This window comes from Diabrotica undecimpunctata, chromosome 4 (assembly GCF_040954645.1).
Source record: "Diabrotica undecimpunctata isolate CICGRU chromosome 4, icDiaUnde3, whole genome shotgun sequence".
Classification (NCBI taxonomy): domain Eukaryota; kingdom Metazoa; phylum Arthropoda; class Insecta; order Coleoptera; family Chrysomelidae; genus Diabrotica; species Diabrotica undecimpunctata.
Window position 1 is genome coordinate 127,855,991 of NC_092806.1, and position 24,131 is coordinate 127,880,121.

The 24,131-nt window shown below is 32.0% G+C and overlaps 1 protein-coding gene across 1 annotated transcript; it reads right to left on the reverse strand.

The window, feature by feature from the left end:
* Positions 1–8,796: 8,796 nt before the first annotated feature.
* LOC140439988 (mitochondrial proton/calcium exchanger protein-like) lies at positions 8,797–24,111 on the reverse strand. The gene is made up of 7 exons (XM_072530209.1): positions 23,882–24,111; positions 23,022–23,780; positions 19,323–19,572; positions 18,139–18,368; positions 17,354–17,710; positions 16,354–16,694; positions 8,797–9,354 (listed from the first exon to the last, which is right to left on the reverse strand). Exons 1-7 carry the CDS (start codon positions 23,937–23,939, stop codon positions 9,067–9,069), a joined length of 2,283 nt encoding a protein of 760 aa, XP_072386310.1. The 5' UTR covers positions 23,940–24,111; the 3' UTR covers positions 8,797–9,066.
* Between the last annotated feature and the right edge of the window lie 20 nt (positions 24,112–24,131).

Here is a 24,131-nt window from a genome sequence, read left to right on the forward strand (position 1 = left end):
TATGATCAAATATTTACGTTTTATGAACTCAAATGCTCATGATTTATCCCTGATAACTTTTATGTTATTGTAATCAGGAAAAAATAGAGAATTCATTCTTTAAATTAAATACAGGGTGTTCTATTAAAGAAGCACAACTTTGGTTTGACACCGTGTTAGAGAAGACTTAGTACCTCCATAATTTTAAAATGGGTAAGAGGTCTAAAACTTTTATTAACATTTTATGTAATCAGTGCTTTGATTATTTTGAATCAAATACTTTGTACCTTTTTGTTCTATCAAGAAGTGTGTTTTTTCTATTTTCAAAGATATATAAGCAAAACTAGAATATCTACAATTACAATAAAAATAAAGGTCTCAACTAACACCTAATTAGAATGAAGCACTTGCTACTCTACTCGGAGTCACTGTTATCACTAGTATCACTCGTATCTTCTAAATTTATAGTTAAACCCTATTCATTCTACAAATTCCCAGTCGTCAACAGAACCACGTGTAAGCCAAACAGGGTCGTACTGATGTACGACCTATGTATCATATGATTTTTAAAAATATTTACTTTTGAAACTGTTAGTGTAAGAATTTCTTGAAATTTAATCATTATATCACAATTAAACTAAACTCTAAAAAATAACACGACCAGTAAATAACTTAACAATAACTATAACATAAATATAACACAATATAATAACTTAAAAATCAACAGGATACAATTAGAATTTAAAATAATCACAAGTTGGGATCTGTAACATGAGAATCTGTCTCGCTTACGGTAATAAATTATATTTTATTGCCTCTTGACGAATGAGACGGCGAATATCAACACGTGCTCATGTTTACTGATGGGAATTTGGTAAACGAATATACTTTAGTTTGGTTAACTCTATTTGGGTTCAATGTACAATAATATGGAGGAAATCTAAGCATGTATGCCTATTACTGCGAATACAGTTATCAACAAAATATTCCTTCTGATACTGTCTATGAGCAACCTCCAACAATTGCTTTTTACTATATGATGCCTCAAAATACAAGTCTTCCTCAAATAAAAATTCCTGAATTTGTAATTTGTTCCAAGTTATATTTGGAATATTTCTCATTAATCTTGAATGGTATGGTGCGTTGTCCATGACACAAACACTATATTTAGGTTTTTAGTTAGTTAATTTCGGAAGAAGAGATTTTTCAAACCATGATTAAAAAATTGAACTTTCAATATACTCATAATCTAGAGACGCGTCTTTAATTTTGTTTGCAGATATTAATAATACATCGTCGATCCATCTACAGTCAAAATCGTTTACAACGACACCGGCTATAACGTACAATCGGATATAACAAACAAAATAGTAGGTCCCATAAAATAACATACAAAAAACGCATTTATATTGCTTATAATGAACAAATCGGTTAGAGCAAACGTATTTCTTGGAACACTAGCAGTTAAAATATTGGTTACAGCGTACAATTTCAAGTACATATCTGTACCTCAGATGATATACCATCCATTTTTTTTTCAATTATGACATTTTTACACACTATATAATAAATAAATAATAAATAGTTATAAACAACGCATGATGTAAATGACAGTAGATACAATGTTCAATATAATATTGTTTAAACATCTTAATAAATAAGTTTAAAAGTGCAATCCTGTAAAGTTATGAAAATGGACATTGTAGTGTTGTATTTCTCACAGGTATTACCGATATTTAGTACCACGAAATGACAAGTAAGGATTTATTAATTTATGGTTAAAGTACATCCGGGCAGGCATCTACACTTGATTACTTGTCCTTTAGACATTTAGACCTCCCAAGACGGGTCCATTGTATTACAAAATTTTGTTTATATACACCATTTGGCCCAAGCCAAGAGTTTCTGAATTTGAATTCAGTTGTGTCTAGCCTTCATAGAAAACATGTCACGGAAACAATTTACTATTGAGGAACAGTTTGGAATAATTTGCCGAGTCGATTCCGGTGATTCCGCGAGTTCGATTGCCCGGGAATTTAAAACGTCACGCTCAACAATTGCTGGAATGATGAAACGGCGAGAGAAAATTATTATGCAATTTAATAAGTGTGAAAAAGGAAAACGCGTTCGGTCATCAAATCACAGTGACATTGAAAGTGCTTTGCTTGATTGGAAGGACGACCAAGGAGTTATAAGAAGTCTTGAAGCATGCTTTCCGAAAGAATTGGTGTACAAAATCATCGAAAAAAGAGAGAATAACGACGATACGAAAGTCAGTATTTTTAACGCTATACTAATGATATCAAAGGCATGGGAATCTGTGCGGAAGGAAACGATCATTAACTGTTTTCGTTTTTCCGGCGTAACTAACGACTTACAACCATCAGGAATCGCATACAACGATATTGCACAAACGCATTTGCAGGATGCCGTTTCCCTTCTCAGTTCTGACTGCTCTGCAGATGACTATGTACGAGTGGATGACGAAATAAGTACGAGCGAAGAACTGTCAGATATTGACATCGTATTGAGTCACCAAACTAGTAACAAACAAAGTACTGATGAGGCTGATGAAGAATTGGAAGATTTCGGCAAACTCCCTACTGTTGCTGAAGCGTATGCTGCTTGTTACACCATAAGAGCATTTATTCAGACTGCTGAAACTTCCCAGAGTGTGAAAGAATCATTATCGATTGTTTTCACATCAATTGAAAAATTTTTTTTTTTCAGAAGTTCAAGGAAGGCGACTTTTTTCATTAAATATTCAGGTAAAATGTTGTATTTACATATTTTGTAATACATAAATGTATCTATTTTTCTTAGTCTTTTTAAAAATAAATAGTATATGTATGCCTACACTTTTATAATACAAAGATTTTGAGAAGCCGTTATTTTATGCGTATACTTTATTGACATACTTATTTCAATACATATTATACATATACGTAGGAACATATTTAGATTTACATAAGTACAATAAACACATATGTTAAATGTTATGTATAATATGTTATTATAACATATTATAAGTATAGATAAAGTAACACATTTTTGCGTCATAAACCTAGGTACAACGAACTAACTGTTCCTACCAGTGTAATATCGTTTATAGCAACCTGTTCATTATAACCGACAGAACCGCTTACAGAGAACACTGGCTACAACGTACAAAAACCACCAGTCCCCTGAAGTTCGTTATAAACGATTTTGACTGTATTTTCTCCACCGCAGTGTAAAATTATAATTCTTTGTCCTTTATTGGGCGGTACTGAATTAGAACAATTTTTGTTATTAATTGTCCAACTTTTTTTCACGGTGTCGTGTCATGAGTAACATACACATAATACAATATTTCGTTTCATTTTTCGATACTCAGTTATCTGCCTGATATCATTGTTTCTTAAAGAAATTATTCTAATACTTTCCATTAGAGCCTGGCGCTTGTCTATCGTTTTGTACTTCAAGTTATTGGCTTTAACAAATAATCTAAGTGTTGTTGCTACACATGAGAGAATGTCCTTTCGAATCAATTTAATTGAAAGCCTTCGATTTCAATAGTTGGAAAAATATTAGAGGAATACATTTTGTATCTTGTTCTGGTTATAGGTTCAATTAAGTGCGGTTCTATTTATCTGAATTTGCCACAATCCTTTCTCCTCTGTCTAGAAGATGTTCCTCCTATAATATTGTAGCAGGTTGCTTTGGACACTCTAGTTAAAAAACATGTTTCTGCAATTGCCTCTGATTTAGACAACTCAGAACACAGTCCTTATAAACATGTTTCAGTATACGTTTGGCATAATCAGAGAGGTATTGGACATGTCGCTTACGTTTACTACACAGCTTTGTAAATCTTCCAATTGATTAGAAGATTGCACTGGCTCTTCAGCTGCAGAATTATTATCACACTGCGGACGCCATCTTTTAAAAGTATCTTCGTAAAATAGTAAAAGAAGTTTAAAAAGAACACTGCTGAAGTCACAACCAAACTTACTTGCAGTTCTCTATTTCAATTTAACTGAACGCTGTTATGGTTATACTAAAAATATTCTAATTTCGCAAAATCTGATTTTACTGGTTTAAAAATAAAATATACCTACCTACCCAAGTGTAAACCACTAGGCGATTGAAACGTGATTTTTTCTGATAAACTACTTTATGGTTTCGGTCGCTCTGGCAAATATTGTTATATCTTATCCGAAGGATGCATAAGTCTGCCGATACATGCCGATGAAAACTTCAACTGGGTGAAATAAATATAGATAAAAAGGAGATAATATAAAAAAAGCTTTTTGAATTATATTATGTGTACCGTGAACACACTGATGATGTTGAAAATATGCTATATTTAACTTGTATCTTATTTTAATTTTAGTTCTTAAAGCATATTATTCAGCTCTTCGTTATTGATATTTTATGGATTTTACAGTCATAAAATTTTTATGTTTAAAGTATTAGTCATGTTGTAACTGGCTGATTGACACCTAGTCTATGCCAATAAAAAAAAAAATACTAGATACATCTGAATGTAAATATCGATAAGATATCTTTGATCCATCCTGTTGGAAATAAACCTCCTGAAAATTAACGGGAAGGCGTCGAACCACGTCGAACTGCCGGAATGATCTCGTTCTGTAAAAGTTGTAAATATTTGGGCCCGTTTAGGTTTCAACCATTCAAGTCAACCATTTTCTGCTAAACAAACTTTACCTATATAAACGATTTATTGTTACTGCAATGGCGTCTGAGTATTGTCAACGCATGTAGGTATAACATACGCACGCGCGGAATACCGACCGTGGCGCTGAAGTGAAAAATTTCAAGTATACTGTACTATACTAAAACAATTTTTAATTGAAGGTGATTACTAGGCAACATCGCACTTAACGATAACTTTTCAACGAAATCATATTCCACTTATCAATGTTGCAGAGGCGTACCAAAAAAAAAGTTTTAATTATTTATTTAAACACATAAGTAATTACGTAAAAATTAAATCTAAGACCGATATAATTATTAAATTATCATGTGTCTTTTGACAGGTATCTTATAGTTGTCTAACAAATTAAAGTAAACTTTTATTCTTATTAGAGAGTACCTAATATAGAACTTCAAAAAACAGAAAACTTTGGAAATTACTTATTTTTTCATTAGGCTAAACAATCTGAAATTCTAACATACGATCTCGTCATTACACATCATTTTCTATTTATAGAATTGCTGTGTGCTGTAAACGTTATATTTGTTTTTTTTTAATTTAATAGTTTCCTTGTGTTTATTTGTTTATACATATAAAAATATATTATGAAGTTCATATAAATTAAAATGAAGTAAGTGCCGCTGAGATTAGATTAGAAAGTTTCTGATGTAGAAGACATTGATGATAATATTATTTGTGAAGAATCAATAAAATCGGATATTGCAGGTACATATACTTCATCTAATTTACTTACCGTTGCACGTCATCTGCGTCTTCATAGCCCGTGAGGTCACATGATACCAACACGAAATATTTAGGCGGTAGGTGTGTTCTTTTTTAGAATCACTTTGCCGACTACACTGGCATTACAGTCACTAGACATATTTTATTTATACGCGTAGAAATAATATTTAAAGATTTCTATTAATGTTAACTTAAAGAAATACACAAAAATATGTTTCATTTAATTTGTATAAATGCATTATAAAGCGTTGTTATGAAGAACATTTGTTCGGAACACACTGTAACTGTAATCGAACGAAGGTGATATTTTGGCATAAATTGGTAACACTTATTTGACAGTTGCGGTGTTGACACTTTTTGTACTTTATTATTTTGAATTTTAAAGTGAATACTTGTTAAAGAAAGAGGAAGTCATGGCTGCGAAATATTCGAGACTGGACAAACATGACTGTAGACGAATTATTCCACGTTGCAAAAGACAGAGAAGCTTTTAAAAATGTGGTCGCCAACCTCCGTTAATGGGGACGGCATAGGAAGAAGAAGACCTCTTGTTTTATATTTTTACCTATTTAATAAAATCTGTTTTTTTTTAGAACAAAATTAGTGTGTTTTATTTCAAAAATGTAACGTAAGAATTTAAATAGTCGTTGTAGAGAGATGGTAGCAATAATTATCTTTTTTGCAATAATTATCTGACCTATTTGATTTAAAATGGATTCAGGATTTTTTTATACTTTGGCAACTATGTCAACTTCGATCTCTGTCAATGATAATGACGAAGTGCAACGGTAAGTAAATTAGATGGACTGTATGAAATACAAGTGATTGGGAATTCTGACTATGCTATTTCTCTGAACCACAGATAAAATGTCCAAAGAAAAAACCAGGCAATAATAGTAAATCTAAATTTGTCTCAAGTTGTAACAACAGATACTCCTTCGTGCTCAGTACTAATTCAACATCAGTCTGATTGATATTTAGATAATATAAAATCCAACCATGGAAGCAAGTCATATATTGAAGATTTTTCACTCTTTTTTGATAAAAAAGTAATTGAGAGCATTCTATATTTTACAAATATTTATGCATCTATGCATTATGCATAGATTTAAAAAAAAATATTAGCATATGTATATTATCTAGTTCACACTCTGCTTCCAGTTGATATGCATTGGTCAAAGGATGAGGATTAAGAAGTGCACATTATAAGAGAAAGCACGAGCCGACATAGATTTATAATTTATAATAGTGAAGAAACCGCTACATTAGTGTCAAACTTAGTATATCGACGTCAATCTAAATTTGCTTTATCAGATGAAACCAGATTCGACATTGGCCACATTACAAAAAGAGACGATAGTACAAGAATGTAGGATGTGCAAAAGTAATACTATTTATTTATGTAAAAGTTGTAGAATGCATCTACACCCCGAATGTTTCGAAAATTTTCACCTTAAAATTTAATTTACATTTAAGATACAATATGTTCCTTTATTAAAAATTGTACTGTTTTCCTTGAAAATGAGAAAAAAAATCTTTTTGGTTGTAAATTAGTCTTAATTTATGTGTTTTTAATCCAATCTAATAAATGAATTGTCAAATTTCTCTTTGTATATTGGGCGGCCGTTAATGGGTTAATACTACAGTAAAACCTCCGTTAACCAAAATAATTGGGGGGGAAGCCGTTTCGGATAACAAGAATTTCGGTTAAAAATAAAATTGTTTTTTATATTATTCTTGGTCAAAGTATAAATATTAAAAAATACTATGAGCTGATTTCGTAATGTTTTCTAATAAGTAAATACAGAATAAAGTAATAAAATTAAGGAAAATGAACAAGTTTAACATGCTTTTTCAAAGAAATCTTCTATTTTCTTTTGCGTTTTTGTTTGACAACGATGTTTTGCAGCTATATCTCTTCATCGTCCATTTGCAGAACGTCATGAGTTTGCTTCATTCGATTGTTCGACGAAACATAAAGCAATCTGAAAAGGACAAAACTTTATGCAAAGACAACAAAAATTAAGAACCTAATCGTGTCCCTAACTAATTAGGCCTACTGTATAAAGTTCTTACCTCTACGGCATTCAAAATCATTGAAGGCAGCGCGAGTCGGCGGTCTCGTGTTGCCTGTTGTCTGTTGGGTTGTCATCTTCGTCTTCTAATACGCTCAAGTTGTCTGAATGAAGAACCATATCAATGATGTCCTGGTCGATGAATTCACTTTCTGAGTCATCGGCTGCTAACCACTCACGTATCTCTTCTTGGTTAATTTCTTCACATCCCGGCAAAATTTTTTATTAAAGTTTTAATTTTTTCTGTCGTTTCTTTATCATTTTCTTCTTCAGGATCGTCAATCAAAATCCAATCAAAAAGGTTGTTCCAGCATTTGAAGATTTGATCTTGGCCCACGACTAAGCAGACCAATAAACAACATGTGTCATTGTTAAAGATTGAGAATCAACACTTTTGGATTCATTTGTCTTCTGTAATAACAGATGTCTTAAGGACGTTCCTCTATGATATCTGTTGAATGTCTCTATTACTCCCTGGTCTAACGACTGAATTAAGCTCGTGACATTCGGTGGCAAAAATCTGACCATTTTGTAGATTTTGAGGGTGAGTTTTGGCGCATTGTCAACAAGCAACAATGCTTTGATGGGAAGGTTTTTTGATTTTAAAAAAGGATTTTACACTTGGGACGAATTCATGTTGGAACCATTCTGAAAATAAAGTGGTCGACATCCATGATCTTTTTTGGCCTCTATAAAAAGCTGGAAGTGCTTTTTCGGAAATATCTTTTAGAGCTCTTGGTTTTTTTGATTTCCCAACACATAGGCATCAATCGGTGGGTGAAATTAATGGAACTGTTTACGTTTTGCGATAAAAATTTACTTTTTATTGACGAAATTATTGAAACTCAGCCGTTTCGGATAAACGAAGTTTCGGTTAAGGAAGGTTTTACTGTATATAAAGAATAAACTTGCCTCAAATTTACTTTACTTACCTCAAAACTATTTTAAAGTTAATAGTAAATTCTATTTAATAAATATATTTCCAAGAAATAGAACACACTACGCCCATGCACATATAAAATGTGGAATAATCTAATATATCATATTTCTCTCATTCCCATTCTTTCTAAGAACGTAAATATATATAGACCAGCAAAATATTGATAAATTTACCGATCTTTCAATGGTTGCCGGTACTGTTTACTTCAATTTGTAGATTAGTCACCTTTAATTGAAAATTGTCCGACTATACAAAACATTTGTCCCATAAGTTAAAAGATAATCCAAAGCCCATCATTCGATATTTCAGGTTACTTACTATGGGTTAAAATATTGACTCTGCAATGTATTAATAGCCAATTTTAGAAAATAATTTTATTTTAAAAAACAACAGTTAAAAATATACATTTAATATCACACCTTTGTTACACCCAGAAAAATAAATTATAGAATTAACACCTGTATAAAGATCACAAATAAAATCCATCTAAAACAGGTAACAAAACAATTTATATTGGCTTTTTATATGGTTAAGAAATTTACAACTTGTGCCTAAGTAATTTAAATTCTGCGGTTTCAGTACATCAGTTAGGTACGTATAAAATTAACTATATGAAAATTAAACCTGTTTTAAACCATTTTGGAATTGTTTTTTGACTTTTCAATACTGGGTGGAGGTGGAAAAACTGGATTGCAATCCATTTTTGCTTTTGGTGCGTCGGGAGGATCAGATTTCGGTGGATTTTCTTGGTCTTTTTTACACTTCGGGTCTTTGGACTTCGTTTCCTTATCTTTCTGTAATGCCTTTTCAATTTTATCTTCCACTTCGAGGATTTCCTCTTTGTCAATGAGATCTACCAACTCGTCTATTTGTTTGGGAGTGAGGTTGACATTTTCTTTTCCTATTATTTCAATTACCTAGGGAAAACAAATATATAAATAACAAAAAAAAACAATAAAATATTGGAAGTATCCTTTATAAAATAAAGAGTGGACATTTAAATACACGAGAAAGATTTTAGTTTGTGCATCTTTTTAACGTTATGTTCAGTGGCGCACCCAATGGGTTTTAGTTTAATTTAAAGTACTAAAGATAGCAGTGCCACAGATTCAGGTATCTATTGTCCTGCCTACCAACTAAAACCGCCCTCTCTTACTTGTGCGCAGTTGACTGTCGCACGTACCGTACTCCGAAAGTGAGGTGGCAGCTGTAAGGCTGGCGATATTTTTGGAACAGTACCTTCTCTTATCTAGATCTTATCTATTGTTCTGAAGCTATTTTCTTGTGGCATTTTAAAGTAATTACGATTTTAATGGGAATACGCCACAATTGAAAGTTAAAATAAGTTTATTGACGTTTGACATTAATGTTTGTAAGGTAAGTGAGCCAAATATTGCCACCTTACGGTTTGGTTCTAAATAAATCCTACACTTTTATTAATAAATGAAAACAAATTTGAGTAGTAGTAAAGAAACGTATTTTCTTTAACAATATATTATAATTATATCAAAAAACTAAATAAAGAATACTTTTTTTATTGACGTTGTGAATGGCAATATTAGGATTATTGTCACCCACGTCAATATTAGGCACTGCAGATCTACAGTTAACAGTAACACATTTTTTATAAAAAAATAAAGGCAATTAAATAATATAAACGTCACAAACAGTTCTGAAAAATATAACTTAATTATATAAGAACAGTGAGGGCAAGTAAACTTTTCTTTGTCATCTTTAGTCAGTCCTACACAAGCCTCGTGAATATAACGATAGCACACTATATACAAGCGCATATCTTCTTTACTGCAGATTTTACAAAGAAAACGATACCAAGATTTTTCATTAATTGATTTTTTTGGCGTACTGCTCGTTGCTTTTTTCACAACTTTGATTGGATTATTCAATTTTGGTATTGGTGCTAACAAATCATTGGTAACTTGATGGGCTTTACTGTTTAAAGCTGGCTTTCCCTTTACGGTGGATAATTTAATTTCCGGTGTAATCAGCAGTCCTGTATCTTTAAAAGAACTGTTTAAGCATTTGGAGTAAGTTTTTAAATGATTAGACCCCAGATTACATTTTGTTGTTTCTTTTGTAACCGTATTGCCTCTCTGTTGTGTAAAGACATCGTCAAGTGAGTCATTGTAAAGACTAAAATCTGATAATAATTCGCTACTTGAGACAGTAATTAAACACTTCTTTTTTTTTATTATAGGTTTTCTCTGACACTTCATATCCGCTTGTACTCGCCTCGTTTTTATATGCGGGTTCAACCGACTTGCTAGAACTTCTAACAACATCTGATAAATCTTGGAAGCTACTGTGATTTACTTCGTCTTCTTCTCTGTGAGTGATCAAACGTGGTGCAAAGGCAGCTTCAGGTATAGCGTCTGGTTTAAACGGATAAATGCGGGTAAATGCAAAACCGCAGATGTTTGATAGTGTCATTGCTTTTAGCTACCATAGAGTAAAAATTGGTAATCGCCTTACCAGGGATTGTTGTTAAAAACTGTAGAACTTCTTGGTCCCAAAATGTCTTAAAGCTTTTAAACACTGATTTCTCCATAGGTTGCAACTCATGTGACGTGTTGCTAGGAAGACAAAATAAAGTTATGTCCACGCGGTTATCTGCCTCAACTATGGAAATATCTAGGTGACTTTAAGCTTCATAAAATATTAGTAGGGTATGACCAGGGTATCTGAATGAAAAGAAATGGTCAAGCCACAAAACAAATGCTTCGCATGTCATACTATCTTTATTTGTGACAATAGCTTTTGAGCCAGGAAGCAAGTGATCAGACCATTTAGGTTTAAACCTTTGGCTTTTAAATAGCACAAAAGGCGGTACAGGTTGACCAAGCGCATTTCCGCAACCTACAAATGACATGTTTTCTCCGTGCTCGGGTGCGGTTAAATGTATCCGTTTTGCTACCCTTTTAACAAAAACAATTTGTTGCTTATGGATTGTCAATCTGCATGCATTCGTCCATAATATATATGCTACCAGGTGTGTCAAATAGGTTTAGTTTTTCTATGGTATCTCTCAGTTTATGAAAGAAGTCACCAACGAATATTATATTCATTTTTTGAGCTCGAGCTGTATTCAGTAGTTGAGCTTTTCGCCTAGCTATGTCTGGATGGCTGCCACGAGAATTACTTAAGCCATATTCTATTGACTGTTTAGAAAACGGATTTTTTATATGCTTTGTTGTAGCGTAAGAAAACATGCTTGCTTGTAATAGGCATACCTACTTCAACTAGTGTGTATATTCTTTCGACAAGATCATTTTCTTGTTCTGCAGACAACACCGGTGATCTTCCAAGCTTTCTTATGGGATTATGTGTTCTAAAATAAAGACCTAACGTTGCTCCTGATCCTGATCACTCAGCTCGTTTTCTTGGCATGCTACAAAAGAGCAGGTTTATTTAAAACGAGGACACGAAAAACAAATAGCGAGCTTCTACATCTGATGGATACCATAGACTAAAGTCGCAGAACAGAGAACAAGACAAAGATACTTGCCACTGTTGCCGCCTTAGTTGCAGAGTCGATACTATCTGTAATACGGGGGTGGCACTATTAAGAACAGTGGCAATATTTAGCGCTCCTACCTTACTTTGAGAATGAATTTCGAAGTAGAGATTCAAACGTCAATAAACTTATTTTTACCTTTAATTGTGGCATATTCACATTAAAATAGTAATTAGATTTTATCTCTGTCGTTGGTCCGGTTGGTGTTTCTCTTCTTCTTCTTTCTTTTTAATAACTGCTCGGATGTAATTGTGAACACTATTCCATCCCTCCGTACTTCTCGTCATCTTCACGATCATCTCTCTTACAGTCACAGGGTTCATACCTATTTCTTTATACATTCTGTTTCTCTCCTCTGTACATCTATTACACTCCAACATTGTGTGAGTAACAATGTCGGAATATTCGCAGTATAGGCATTTATCTGTATCTGTCTTTCTGAACCTATGAAAATACGCCCTAAAACAGACAATCTACCCAGTCCCTTAGTCTCGGGATCAGCATCTTGGTCCACTGGACATCTTCCTTGTTATTCCACTCTTCTTGCCATCTTTCAATTGTTCTTTCAGTTTCTTCTTTTTTTATAGCTGTTTTCAAATGCTCTCTTCTCTCATAGATATGTCTCTTTTCTACTATGTATGGAATACAACATTTTGCAAACATAAACTGCGGTTGGATAGTGTTTTTTAACTATTCACAGCAATAATTGATAAATAAGGGCGAAATAGTCTAATCGGGATCTGTATCACAGATACAGTACAGTTGGTTGTAGTGAGTTGGTCTTCGATTTTGTAGAAATGTCTCCGGAAGGTTGTTTATAACTAGAACGATAATATATTCTAGATGAAAAAATTGATTCAATGTTTAAAAACTTTTGGCAATTAAATTTCCTATCAGAAATGATGAAAAGGTCGCCAATGTGAGTCCATACTAGTAAGGGAGATGAGTCAATACTCACAATCTTAAGTAGTTTTTATTATATAATGATGGTAAATTTTGGGCTACCGGTTTCAAGGCTTACAACATTTGCCCAACATCAGGCCCCAGTACGTTAGTCTTATTTATATTAAAAACTACAAGATATCAGATAAAGGAAAGCTCTAGAAGCTAAAGTAATCCTGAAAAACACCTTCCTCCTCAAGGAATCCATTCACCCAGGAATGTATAAATTTTATATTTCATGTATATTATTATGTTAATATGTAGCCAGATGTGTTTTTTCAATATATTTATTAATTGTTATAGCTGTTTTGTCAAGATAATAAAATAAAATTAAAATTTATGGATGTGACATACATGAAAACACCTCCCTAAAACGACAGCATAACGTCTAGGGCAAAATGCTGTTTAAATTTTAATAAATTGTGTTTTTATGTATGTGACGTATATAAATGTTAATTTACAATCTTGACTAAACAGCTATTAATAAATATATTGAAGAAAAAAACATCTGGCTACATATTAACATAATAATATACATGACACCGCAACCATCAATTCGACTAATAGCAACACATATCGATAACCAAAGCCATCCTAAACTAATATTAATTTAATAAGATTGTACAAACGTCTACAGGGCATGTGAGCCAGACGAAGTGCTAATTTTTCGTGAGTTTTCAGTAATTCGGACAATTATTCATGTTGTGGATGAATATATCATCATGACATCTGCACTCCCGGCAGAGCGATTTTCACTCTATTTGGGCTCTTCTAATTCGTTTGTCGCTGAGAGTCAGCCCGCATTAACTTTTTGGTTTACTTGTATGTGTGATTTGGCGTCCTCTACAATTTTTCCCCCTTTTGCATATGGTTTTCCATTCTCTAACATCCATCTTCTTAAGGTCCTTAATTATCTCGTTCTTTCATATCGTTTTGGGTCTTCGTCGTCGTGTACCTGCATATTATCCGAATTGTTTTTCTCCCTAGGATCCTTAATAATTGTTCTTCATGTTTCTGTGTCAGGTACATTACTTCAGCACCATATGTGATTACTGGTTCTGGTCTAATTGCTGCTCTGTAAATTTTCAGTTTAATATTCTGAGTGAGCTTCTCATTTTTTAGAAAGTTGTCGTATTTCTAGTAAGTTCTGTTTCCTACTAGAATTCGTTCATTAATTATCATGCTTCTATCTTTAGTTCCATTAACTGAGATCCCTAGGTATTTAAAGTGTTCTATCTTTTCGAACTCATATTCTTCAATATTTATCCCTGTTGTATTAACTATATCTTTTCTGGAGCATATTAAGTACTATGTTATATTAGGAGGACATCGACAGAAGAAGATATTCGTACATTTTTACGAGACAAACGCGGAATGGAAGAGAAATCTATTATGGTTAAAGAGCTACCCAGCCAAGAAAACATGCTAAAGCGATTTGTGGTATCGGCTCCCCTCAACAAGAAGGATGATATGTATAAATCGGATTTCTGGCCCGTTGGAGTTGGTGTAAAAAGATTCCATATGAATCGATATCAAGAATATTTAGGCAATGGAGGTGGAAATTTTTGAAGAAAGATATAACAGATAGGTTAAAAGTTGCACATGTTAATATTCATTCTTTATTTCCTACAATAGTTGATTTAGCAATTATGTTATTGATAAACAATTTGATACGTTTTGTGTCTCTGAGACATGGCTCAAGCCAATAATACCAAATAACGCTGTACAAATTTATGGTTACAATTTAATTCGTCAGGACAGAACAGCAAACTGTCGAGGTGGAGGAGTTTGTATGTATATAAAAAATAATCAATTTTCTGAAGTTAGATTTGACAATCACATAGAACAAGTGTGGATCAAACTAAAAATTAATGACTTGTTGATAGGTATAGGTGTAGTCTATAAACCACCAGACTACATAATTAATTCTTTTATTGAATTTTTTGAAAAATCTCTTGCTGATATGGTTACAGATTCTGATGAAATTTTTTGTTTGGGTGATTTTAATGTTGACTTACTCAATCCACATCTGAATCCAGCTCATAAAATTAATGACTTACTTGATAGTTTTAATTTGGTACAGATTATTGATGAAACAACTCATATCACCCCTACATCACAGACTCTGATTGATTATATAATTGTCTCAAACGAAAATAGAATAAACTCCTTTGGTGTGTGTTCTCTTGACCACATAACAGACCATGAGCTTATTTATTGTGACGTCCATATCTTCCCAGAAAAACCAGCCCCAATTTTTAAGACTGTTAGAAATTTCAAACACTTTGATGCAAATCTTTTTTTACTTGATTTAAACTGTACCTTGTTTGCCAACATCTAGCTATCAACATATCTAATTCGCAGGTGAGACTATTAATAACAATCAGTCTGGAAGTTTTAGAAATTGTAAATCAGCAATGGACATTGGCGAACAGTAAGTATTATTTATATTTTGTGGATTCTTTTTTGTATAATACTTAAGACGATACATATATTTAAACTTTTTTAAAAATTAGAAATAAAAATGCTTAACCAAAATTTAGAAAATATTCAAATGTTTATGTTACCATATTGTACCGATGGGAATTGATCAGTATATGTATAATGTTACGTGTCTGAATAATATATTTATATTTAGTAGCAATACTTGCTTAAAGTAGCATTAGATAAAGTAAAGAAAGCATTAGATTTGGCAAAAGATGTTACTGATATTGATGATATTTTTTATCACTCTTCCTCAACTTGATGTTTTGACAGAATAGAATTCCGGGGACGAGGACTAAGGAGGAACTACAGATAATCTGAATCACAGACAACTTATAGCGGATGCTGAAGTGAGATTTATTATATCGAGAGATACATATTGAAAATTTTAAACAGGTTGGGAAGGCTTGTACATGGATAGAAGCAGATATCAGATTACTCTCACTTCAAAAATAAATCCCTTTATAGTTGTGTCAGGACAGGATGGATGAAAATATAGAGCAATATATGATAAAGGTCAGCAATAAAAAATGTACACAATGCATGGAAAATCTGGAAAAACCATTAGGTGCACAGACTTCTATCTGGAAGCTGTTAAAAACATATAACCTTCGATATAACAGAATTGACTATTTCATCGAGAAAATACCTAACGACGAAAGCTGTATGTTCAGATTTTTTCATTATGAATAGGGACCGTTAATTTTTTTTTTGTAAGTTTTTGTTTGAATATACTTGTTTCAGTTCTACTGCTGTATTACTTCCTTCTGAATCATATAGAAAATGCCCAGCGTTACATAATGCCAAAAAATAAGACATATGAAGGATAGAAACTCGTATTTTACTTTAATTCAACGCCATTTTAACATGTTTCTAAAATTGGATAAAAGACATCTAAAAAAGTCCTGGGCACTAATGAAGAAGAATTTATACCGTGAATAAATTACGTTTTACATACCTTCAAAACATCCTCGATTTTCAAAGATCCATCTTGATCGTCGTCCATTCGTTTTAGCACGTTTTTAATTTGTTCGATTTTACTCTGATCTGGTACATCCCTTATTTTATGAATAACAGCTATAATGTCATCGATCCTAAGTAGTTCTTCCTTCTTCTTGTCAGTCGCTTCCAGTTCTAGATCTTTCTTCAACTGTTTTTCCCGTTTTTCTAAACCATCGAGAACATTGTCCAATTTGTTAATCATTTTATTAACGCTCTTGAAAAGACGTTTGGCAGCTTTTGTTTCTTTAATCTCTGGTTTTGGTTGACTTGCTACAGCTTTAGCCAGGTCTTCAACATCTGAAATAACATGGTAAAAATTATAAATATTTTTTTTAACAAAGGAAACTTTTTTACACTAACATAGAAAATAAATTATTTTCTCCAGAATTTGCTAAGCAACCTTTATTGGGACCTTTATTGATCTAAAGGCAGCTTTTGATTCAATTGACAGAAAAAAATGTGGAAATGTCTGGAAAAACTAGAGCTACTTAAAACATTAATGAGCCATATAGAAAGTACAGGATAGAGGAAAAGTAAAGTGGAAGGCCAAAGATCCAATGAATTCAAAATAAGCAATGGAATAAAACAGGGAGGTAGTTTAAGCCCATGGTTGTTCGTCATATTAATGGACAGAATAATAAAGAATCTCAAAGCAAAAGAAGAAAAAATAAATACAATAATTGGACACAGGAACATGCATAAAATTACAGAGTTTACTCTAAACAAATGATATTGTATTGGTAACAAACAACAAAAATAAAATGTAAAGGCTGGTGAATTTGTAGATGAAAGAAATGGTAAAAAAGAAAATGAAGATGAATATAAATAAAACAAAAACGCGATAGTTAATAAAAAAAGACCAAAACAATAACTAAATTAAATGTAATGGAACACTATTAGAAACAACATACCAATATCTGTATCTAAATAACATATATTTAAAAATAAAAAAATACCTTGTTTGTAATCTTCCATCTCTGATTTAAGTTCTTGTATTTCCTCCTTTTCTACAATAAACTTCTTTTCCTTTGAAACAGTGTCAATGGCAGTTTCAATAATAGCAAAATCTTTGGACTGGAGACGTTGCTCCTTTTCATCTATTTTTTCGGGTTTCTTAGGAGGTATCCTCAAAGCTGTATCATCTAGAACAGGTGTTGCTTCAGTCGATATTACTGGTGCTTTATCCACAAGGAGTTCTTTGTCCTTCTCCAATTTCTGCTTTTTCTTTTCTTCTCTGACTTCTTCTCTTTCTTCTTTAATTTTCTTTTCTTCTTCCTTGATTATTTCTACCCTGACTCTATTATCAATTTTGCCTAAAAAATAAAAATATATCATAGGTACACAATCATACATTATTGGTTTCTATAGTTTAACCCATAATTAAAAAGCAGATAAAAGATGTGTGCAGATGATAAATATTTTTGACTGTATAAAGAAATTAATGTTCATAAACTCCACATTCCTGGCATCCCCATATATACCAACTCCTCCTCACAACCTTGGTTTACCTCTGTTTAGTTCTTTCAGGTTTCGCCAACAGAAAACATCATACAAAGTGCTCTGGGGTGCTCTGCGTACCGCAGCTAAGTTTTAATGCATTTGGAAAAACTGAAACTATCTAACTAACTAACTTCTTTTTATGTATGTTATCTTATTATGTATTAATGTTATACATTTATTAGTTTTGTGTATATTAGGGCTTTCCCTATTTTTGAATAAATAAACTTCTTCTTCTTCTTACCTTCTTTTTCTCCAATGGCAGCTTGAGTCTGTTTGACAATAGAGTCTGGTAATGCGGAGATAGTGGCTTTAAGTTTGTCACTTGTAGGTATGGTTTCTGGCAACATTAATGCTCTCGATAAGAGTAGAAGTGATGGAGGGACTTTCTTATCTAGACTTAAATCCAACCATTGTTCCAACTGTGCTCTTAACCTCTCTTCACTTAAACCATAGGCCCTCATGCCTCTTGCTCTATAATACAAAAGTTTATTAAAATCAATTTGACATTGCAAAATTAAAATGTGGAAGATTGGATGGTATACACAAATGATGGATTTTATAAATGACATATTTAGTATGAGAGAAAAACAAATATAATACATAATAGAAATGCATGGAGAAAATAGTGCTAGCAACAACAATTATTATAAAATTAGAACTGTGAAAAATTGTACGGGAATTATAAGTGATTAATATAAATGTTATGTCTGACTGTCTAATTTCAGTATGGTCTCTATGTATTAGAAGTCCCAGATATGTAAATTCTGAAATGCTTTGTATATTTTTTCCCTGTTAGGGTAATTTGGATGGCTCCTCGCCTAGCATCTATTGGCATATATTTGGTTATATCAAAATTCACTTCCAGTCCCATCTTTGTGGCGGATCTATCTATACAATAGAATAACTCCAGTGTTCACCAGTGGGGGACCAGTGCTCACCTATGGTTCAGAAAGCTGAGTAGTGACAAAATCAGATGAATCGTAACTGGCAATATTTGAAAAAGAAAGCAATATTTCGACATGTATATGGTGGTGTATGCAAAAATAGTATTTGGTAGAGGCGTTAATTTCAAATTATATCAAGTTTTAAGCCACATGGAACTTAACCTGGTAATGCTGGTTAAGATTGGAAGATTGAGCACATTTTTGGCAGCCAAAAATATGATAAATGGAGCAAGTACTGGAGGATCTAAGAAACTCAAAACTAGAAACTGGAGAATGTAAGCAAAAATAGGAATGAACAGAGAGGTTTAATCAGACAAATTAAGGCCCAACCTGGGCAGTGGGGTCAATGGTGATGATAATGAACATAAATATTATATATTTCAGTCTTAGTATCTTCTCTCCTCTGCTTCAGCAGTAATCTGATATATTGTTTATAAGTTTTAATCCTTGAAAAATATTGTATATATTTGATAAAGTTTACCTGCATGCTTGTTGTACTTCTGACAAAGTCAAGCTGTCAACACCTTCTTTCTGTATCATCTTATCATCAGCAGCCAATGACCTCAATTTCATCCTCAATTGAAAACGAAGGAAGTTATTGGTGCCTAAAGTTTGAACTTCCAATACTCTGCAGAGAGCAATAAGTTGACTTCTAGTTAATGAGTCTAGTGTTATTTCATCTTGAAACAGTTTTGAAAACTTCATTATATCTTCAGACTTTACATATTCACCTACAAGATATCATTATAATTAAATATAACATTCACAATCTTTAAACTATTAATGTAATAGTAATTCATAAGTGACTAAAACTTACTTGTGAAGTTGTTTATCATTTACTTCACTAGGGTAAAGTAATTGTAAAAAAGGCAAACTTCCTATAGTTTTAGTTTAATTTTATAATTCTGTGAAAAATTTGTTAAGCAAAGAAACAACTTATTTGTTGATCAATGATATCAATCATGTTTTTAGTAATCCCAAAACCAAAACAAAAGAGTGTACTATTTTAACAAATTAGAAGAGGCTGGAATCTACTTTGTGTTACTTTACATATACTTTACATTACACTATACTAGTGTAAGGTATAGCTGTGAATTAAGGAGTTTTTCTGTACTACATTTAGATATTTTGCAGTTAGTTCTAATATGCCAATTCTGTAATGGTCATTTGTTAAGTGTAATTGAAAGATTCTGCCAGGATTCATTTTTTGATAATACTATGTACTTGGATTTCTTTGCATTTAGTGTTAGCTTGCAACAGTTTAGTCAAATAGTGATTTTATCAAGTTCATCATCTATTAACATTTTAGACTGATTTTTATTCTTAAAAAAATTTATCAGGCATTCGTCATTGGCATATAATTTATTTACTACAGCCATATATTGAGTCTTGTTGAATGTCAGACATCAACAATAATAGAATGGTTTCCATATTTTTTCTTGTCATTTCCTGCATCTCTTTCACTATGATAATACTTTTTTTACATAATATTCAATTGCTTTTAGGTCCCGAATTAAAAGTATACCTACTATACTAATTTTTAAACTTTGCAAAATCTGTTTTACCGTTTCCACATTTAATAATGTAAAATACAGCAACATGCATTAATTGATTATAGCTGAATGGATCAAGCAATCCAAAACCATTAAAAAACTGCTTCTGTCAACTTTTTTGTAGGTCAGTATAATCCTTTGGAGTAATTAATTGTAAGAAAATTGCTTACTGTTTTGTAATCTTTAATTTATTCAGCTGACAGTTGAGCCTTGGAGGACTACATTCAAGTGTTTTCTGTTACAGACATTTTTCTTCAAGACGTTTTTGGTAAGTTCTTATAATCTTGTCATATAAGAGATTTATTTATTTATTTCAATGGTGAACCATTTACAATAAAATAGAACAAATAGTAAAAAGTAAAGATCATGTACAACATCATCATCATCACTGGCTCGACAACCCTTTTTGGGTATTGGCCTGTTCCATTCTGATCTGTTTCATGCTTTTTTCCTCCAGTTTTTTATTTTTAAGGTTGTTATATCATTTTCTATTTGTTCTAAGTATCTCATCTTTGGTCTTCCTCTTGTTCTTTTTCCTACTGGCATCTGTTTGAATATTTTGTTTGGTATTTCGCCTTCTTCCATTCTTTCTACATGTCCTATCCAATGCAGCCGACCTATTTTAATGAATCTTATAATATCTGGATCCTGGTATATTTTGTATAGTTCAGAGTTGTATCTTCTTCACCATATTCCGTTTTCTTATATATGTGTCGCAAGATTTTTCTTTTGAAGGTGGCTAACAATGTTTCCTCTCTTTTAGTGAATATCCAGGTTTCTGAGCCATATGTGAGTACTGGTCTTATTAGGGTTTTATATATTTGGCATTTTATTTTTCTTGCGACGTTATCTGATCCTAGTTGCCTAATTAAGCCATTCTAACATTTATTTGCAATAAATATTCTCCTCTTCACTTCCTCCGCAATGTTATTATCAGACGTGACTAGGGATCCCAAGTATATAAAGATTTTTACCCACTCAATGTTGTATTCTCCTATTGTTATATTTTGTGGCTGCTTTATTTCTGCGTTTTTTTTACCTGTATATATTTTGTTTTGGTTTGATTGATTTTAAGACCACTATTTTGTGCAGCTCGTTCTATTTGGTTGTATGCCTCTAAATTACTACTATATTGTAAAGATCATTTACAATAAACATAAAAACAATAACAAAGAAACAATTAAACAGTAAAAATTTGTACATTAAAACAGTATATCAAATCACAAAAGTTAAAAAACATCATATATTTAGATTAATAATTAGACTCTTAAGTTGCCTTTTGAAAACATTAATGTTTGGACAGAATGGACCCAATAGGAGGCCATTGCAAGAGATGAGCATGCTCGACGAGGGAAAATCACGAGCATAATCAGTGCTATGAAAAGGAATATAAGAGTGCAGTGTGTCAAGTTCTATGTATTGTGCATTAAGTACACATTGGCTAATAACGGGGGACAATAATTAACATTGTTTAGAATTTTAAACAAAAATAACATATCAGCTCTCAACCTGCTTTTATTCAGTGTAGCAATTTAAATTGAGACATTATTACAGAATAATCAATGAAATAATTTTCAGTATATATATATATATATATATATATATATATATATATATATATATATATATATATATATATATATATATATATATATATAATTTCTAATAACTTAGAAACTTCCACTGAACACTCTCTAATCCATCAATGTAGACTTGATGAAATGGGGACCAAACAACAGAGCAGTATTCAAGACCTCTGAGTACCAGAGGGCAATACAATAATTTGAATACAATAGGTGAGAGATCATGACTGTTATTATAAATAAACGCAAGATTACGAAATCCTGTTTCCTTAATTTTTAGAAAATGGCTTCTAAATATCAATGCACAATCCAATAATACACGAAAATCTCTAATCTCAGTAACTGAATCCAAGAGTACATCATTAAGAACATATCTATTAGCTATTAGGTTATTTATATGACAAAATGAAATACAAGAATATTTAGTTGGATTTAAGCTTAAACCATTTTGTTTTGACCATAAACATATATTATTGGGATCATACCAAATACAGTTTATATCTTGTGGTTCTGGTTTAAATTATTCTTTAGCTAAGTTGGTTAAAATTTAATTTTTTTCACATTATTTTTGTACACCTAGGTTTTGGAATCTAATGATATTTTTCACTTTTACATCATGTAACATATGTAAAACTTTGAGTTGTCTTTCTTAGAAAATTAACATTGAAATCTCCCATAAAACTGCTGTTCTATAATTTCCAGAAAAGTGTGCAGGTCAACATTAGGAGTTCTATATATACCACCAATTACTACTTTTAATTTTCTTTAGAAACAAAAAGCATTTCAGTTTCATTGATAAGCATTCTAAAACCACCATGCTGCTTATTTTTAGTGACATGTATTAATTGGCATCCTTTGCTACTCCTATTAATTTTATTACTACTATCAATCTATTCGTGTTCAGTCACTTTAGTTCAGAGTGTCTAGTGGCCTGTGGTTATTTAGTATGGTCCAAATCAATAAAAACTTTCAATTTGTTTAATATTGTGAAATATTTCAAAAAAAAATCTGTGTGTATCTACTAGGATTTTAATAAAATCTTACCTGAAGTTCTAACTTTATGAAACCAGTCAACAAATTGTTTAGCTTCAGTAGAGTACCTTTCCTTATGCTGTACAGCCATATTGTCTAGTGTCCCTTGTAAAAACTTCGCCATTTCTAATTGCACCTTTAACCTCTGTTTCGTTTTATCTTCTTTTTCTGTTGCTGTTTGGAATGTAGAGGGCAGCATTCCAGGGAAAAATTTTATAAAAAATGGTAAAAGGATTTCCATAAATGGTACTATAATGAAAACTGAAAATGGTACTAAGCGGAAAAGATCTCCTACTGTTCTTGTTAACAGCCTGTACTCTCTTCTTGAGAGGGATTTTCCATTTAGTACACGCCATACTAAACCAGAAGAAATTTTTACATCAATAAACAAAAGTCTAAAACCATGATAGTAATGAACTACTTCCTCCCAAATTCTTGTTGTCAATGGTTTTTTAACTGCAACTGGTGTAACTTCCTTAGTTTTCACTTTTTGCTCTTCTTCTTGTTTCTTTTTTAATTCTTGAACAGTTTCTTCCACCTTTGAGGAGGGTTTTAAAGGTTCCTTGTCAAATCTAGAACTGGATATTGAAAAGGGTCTATAAAAACTGGGATTCCATTTTGGATTATGACTGACTAATAAATTTTGGTTAAAATTACTAATAATCACATGGGAGCTTATAGAATATTGTCGTTTCCTTTCTACTATACTATTTGATGACAAAACATCCATGTAACAAATACAACGTGTTTGATACTGTTGTCTCCGACATCCTAAAATAAAAAAAATATATTTTTAGTATGATGACATCTCATTTAAATATTATAAAAATTATGTAAGTTGGACCAATCTAACCTAAAATTCAATAACTTACTTTCCGCAAACCTGGAACGGGCACTTTTAATATGAGGAGCTCTTAAAATTGCTAACATTGTTGGAGACTTTAATTTTTTACAACTTTTTTTACGTTATGTTACGTTTGAAAAATTTTCCATTAATGCTATTGATGTTTCTTTATGTATTTTACTAGCAGAAGTATATTTTTATTGGATTTTTGTGACATTAAAATTTTCCAACACAAATGAAAACGAAACTGACATTTGTGACAAATGGACACCAACATA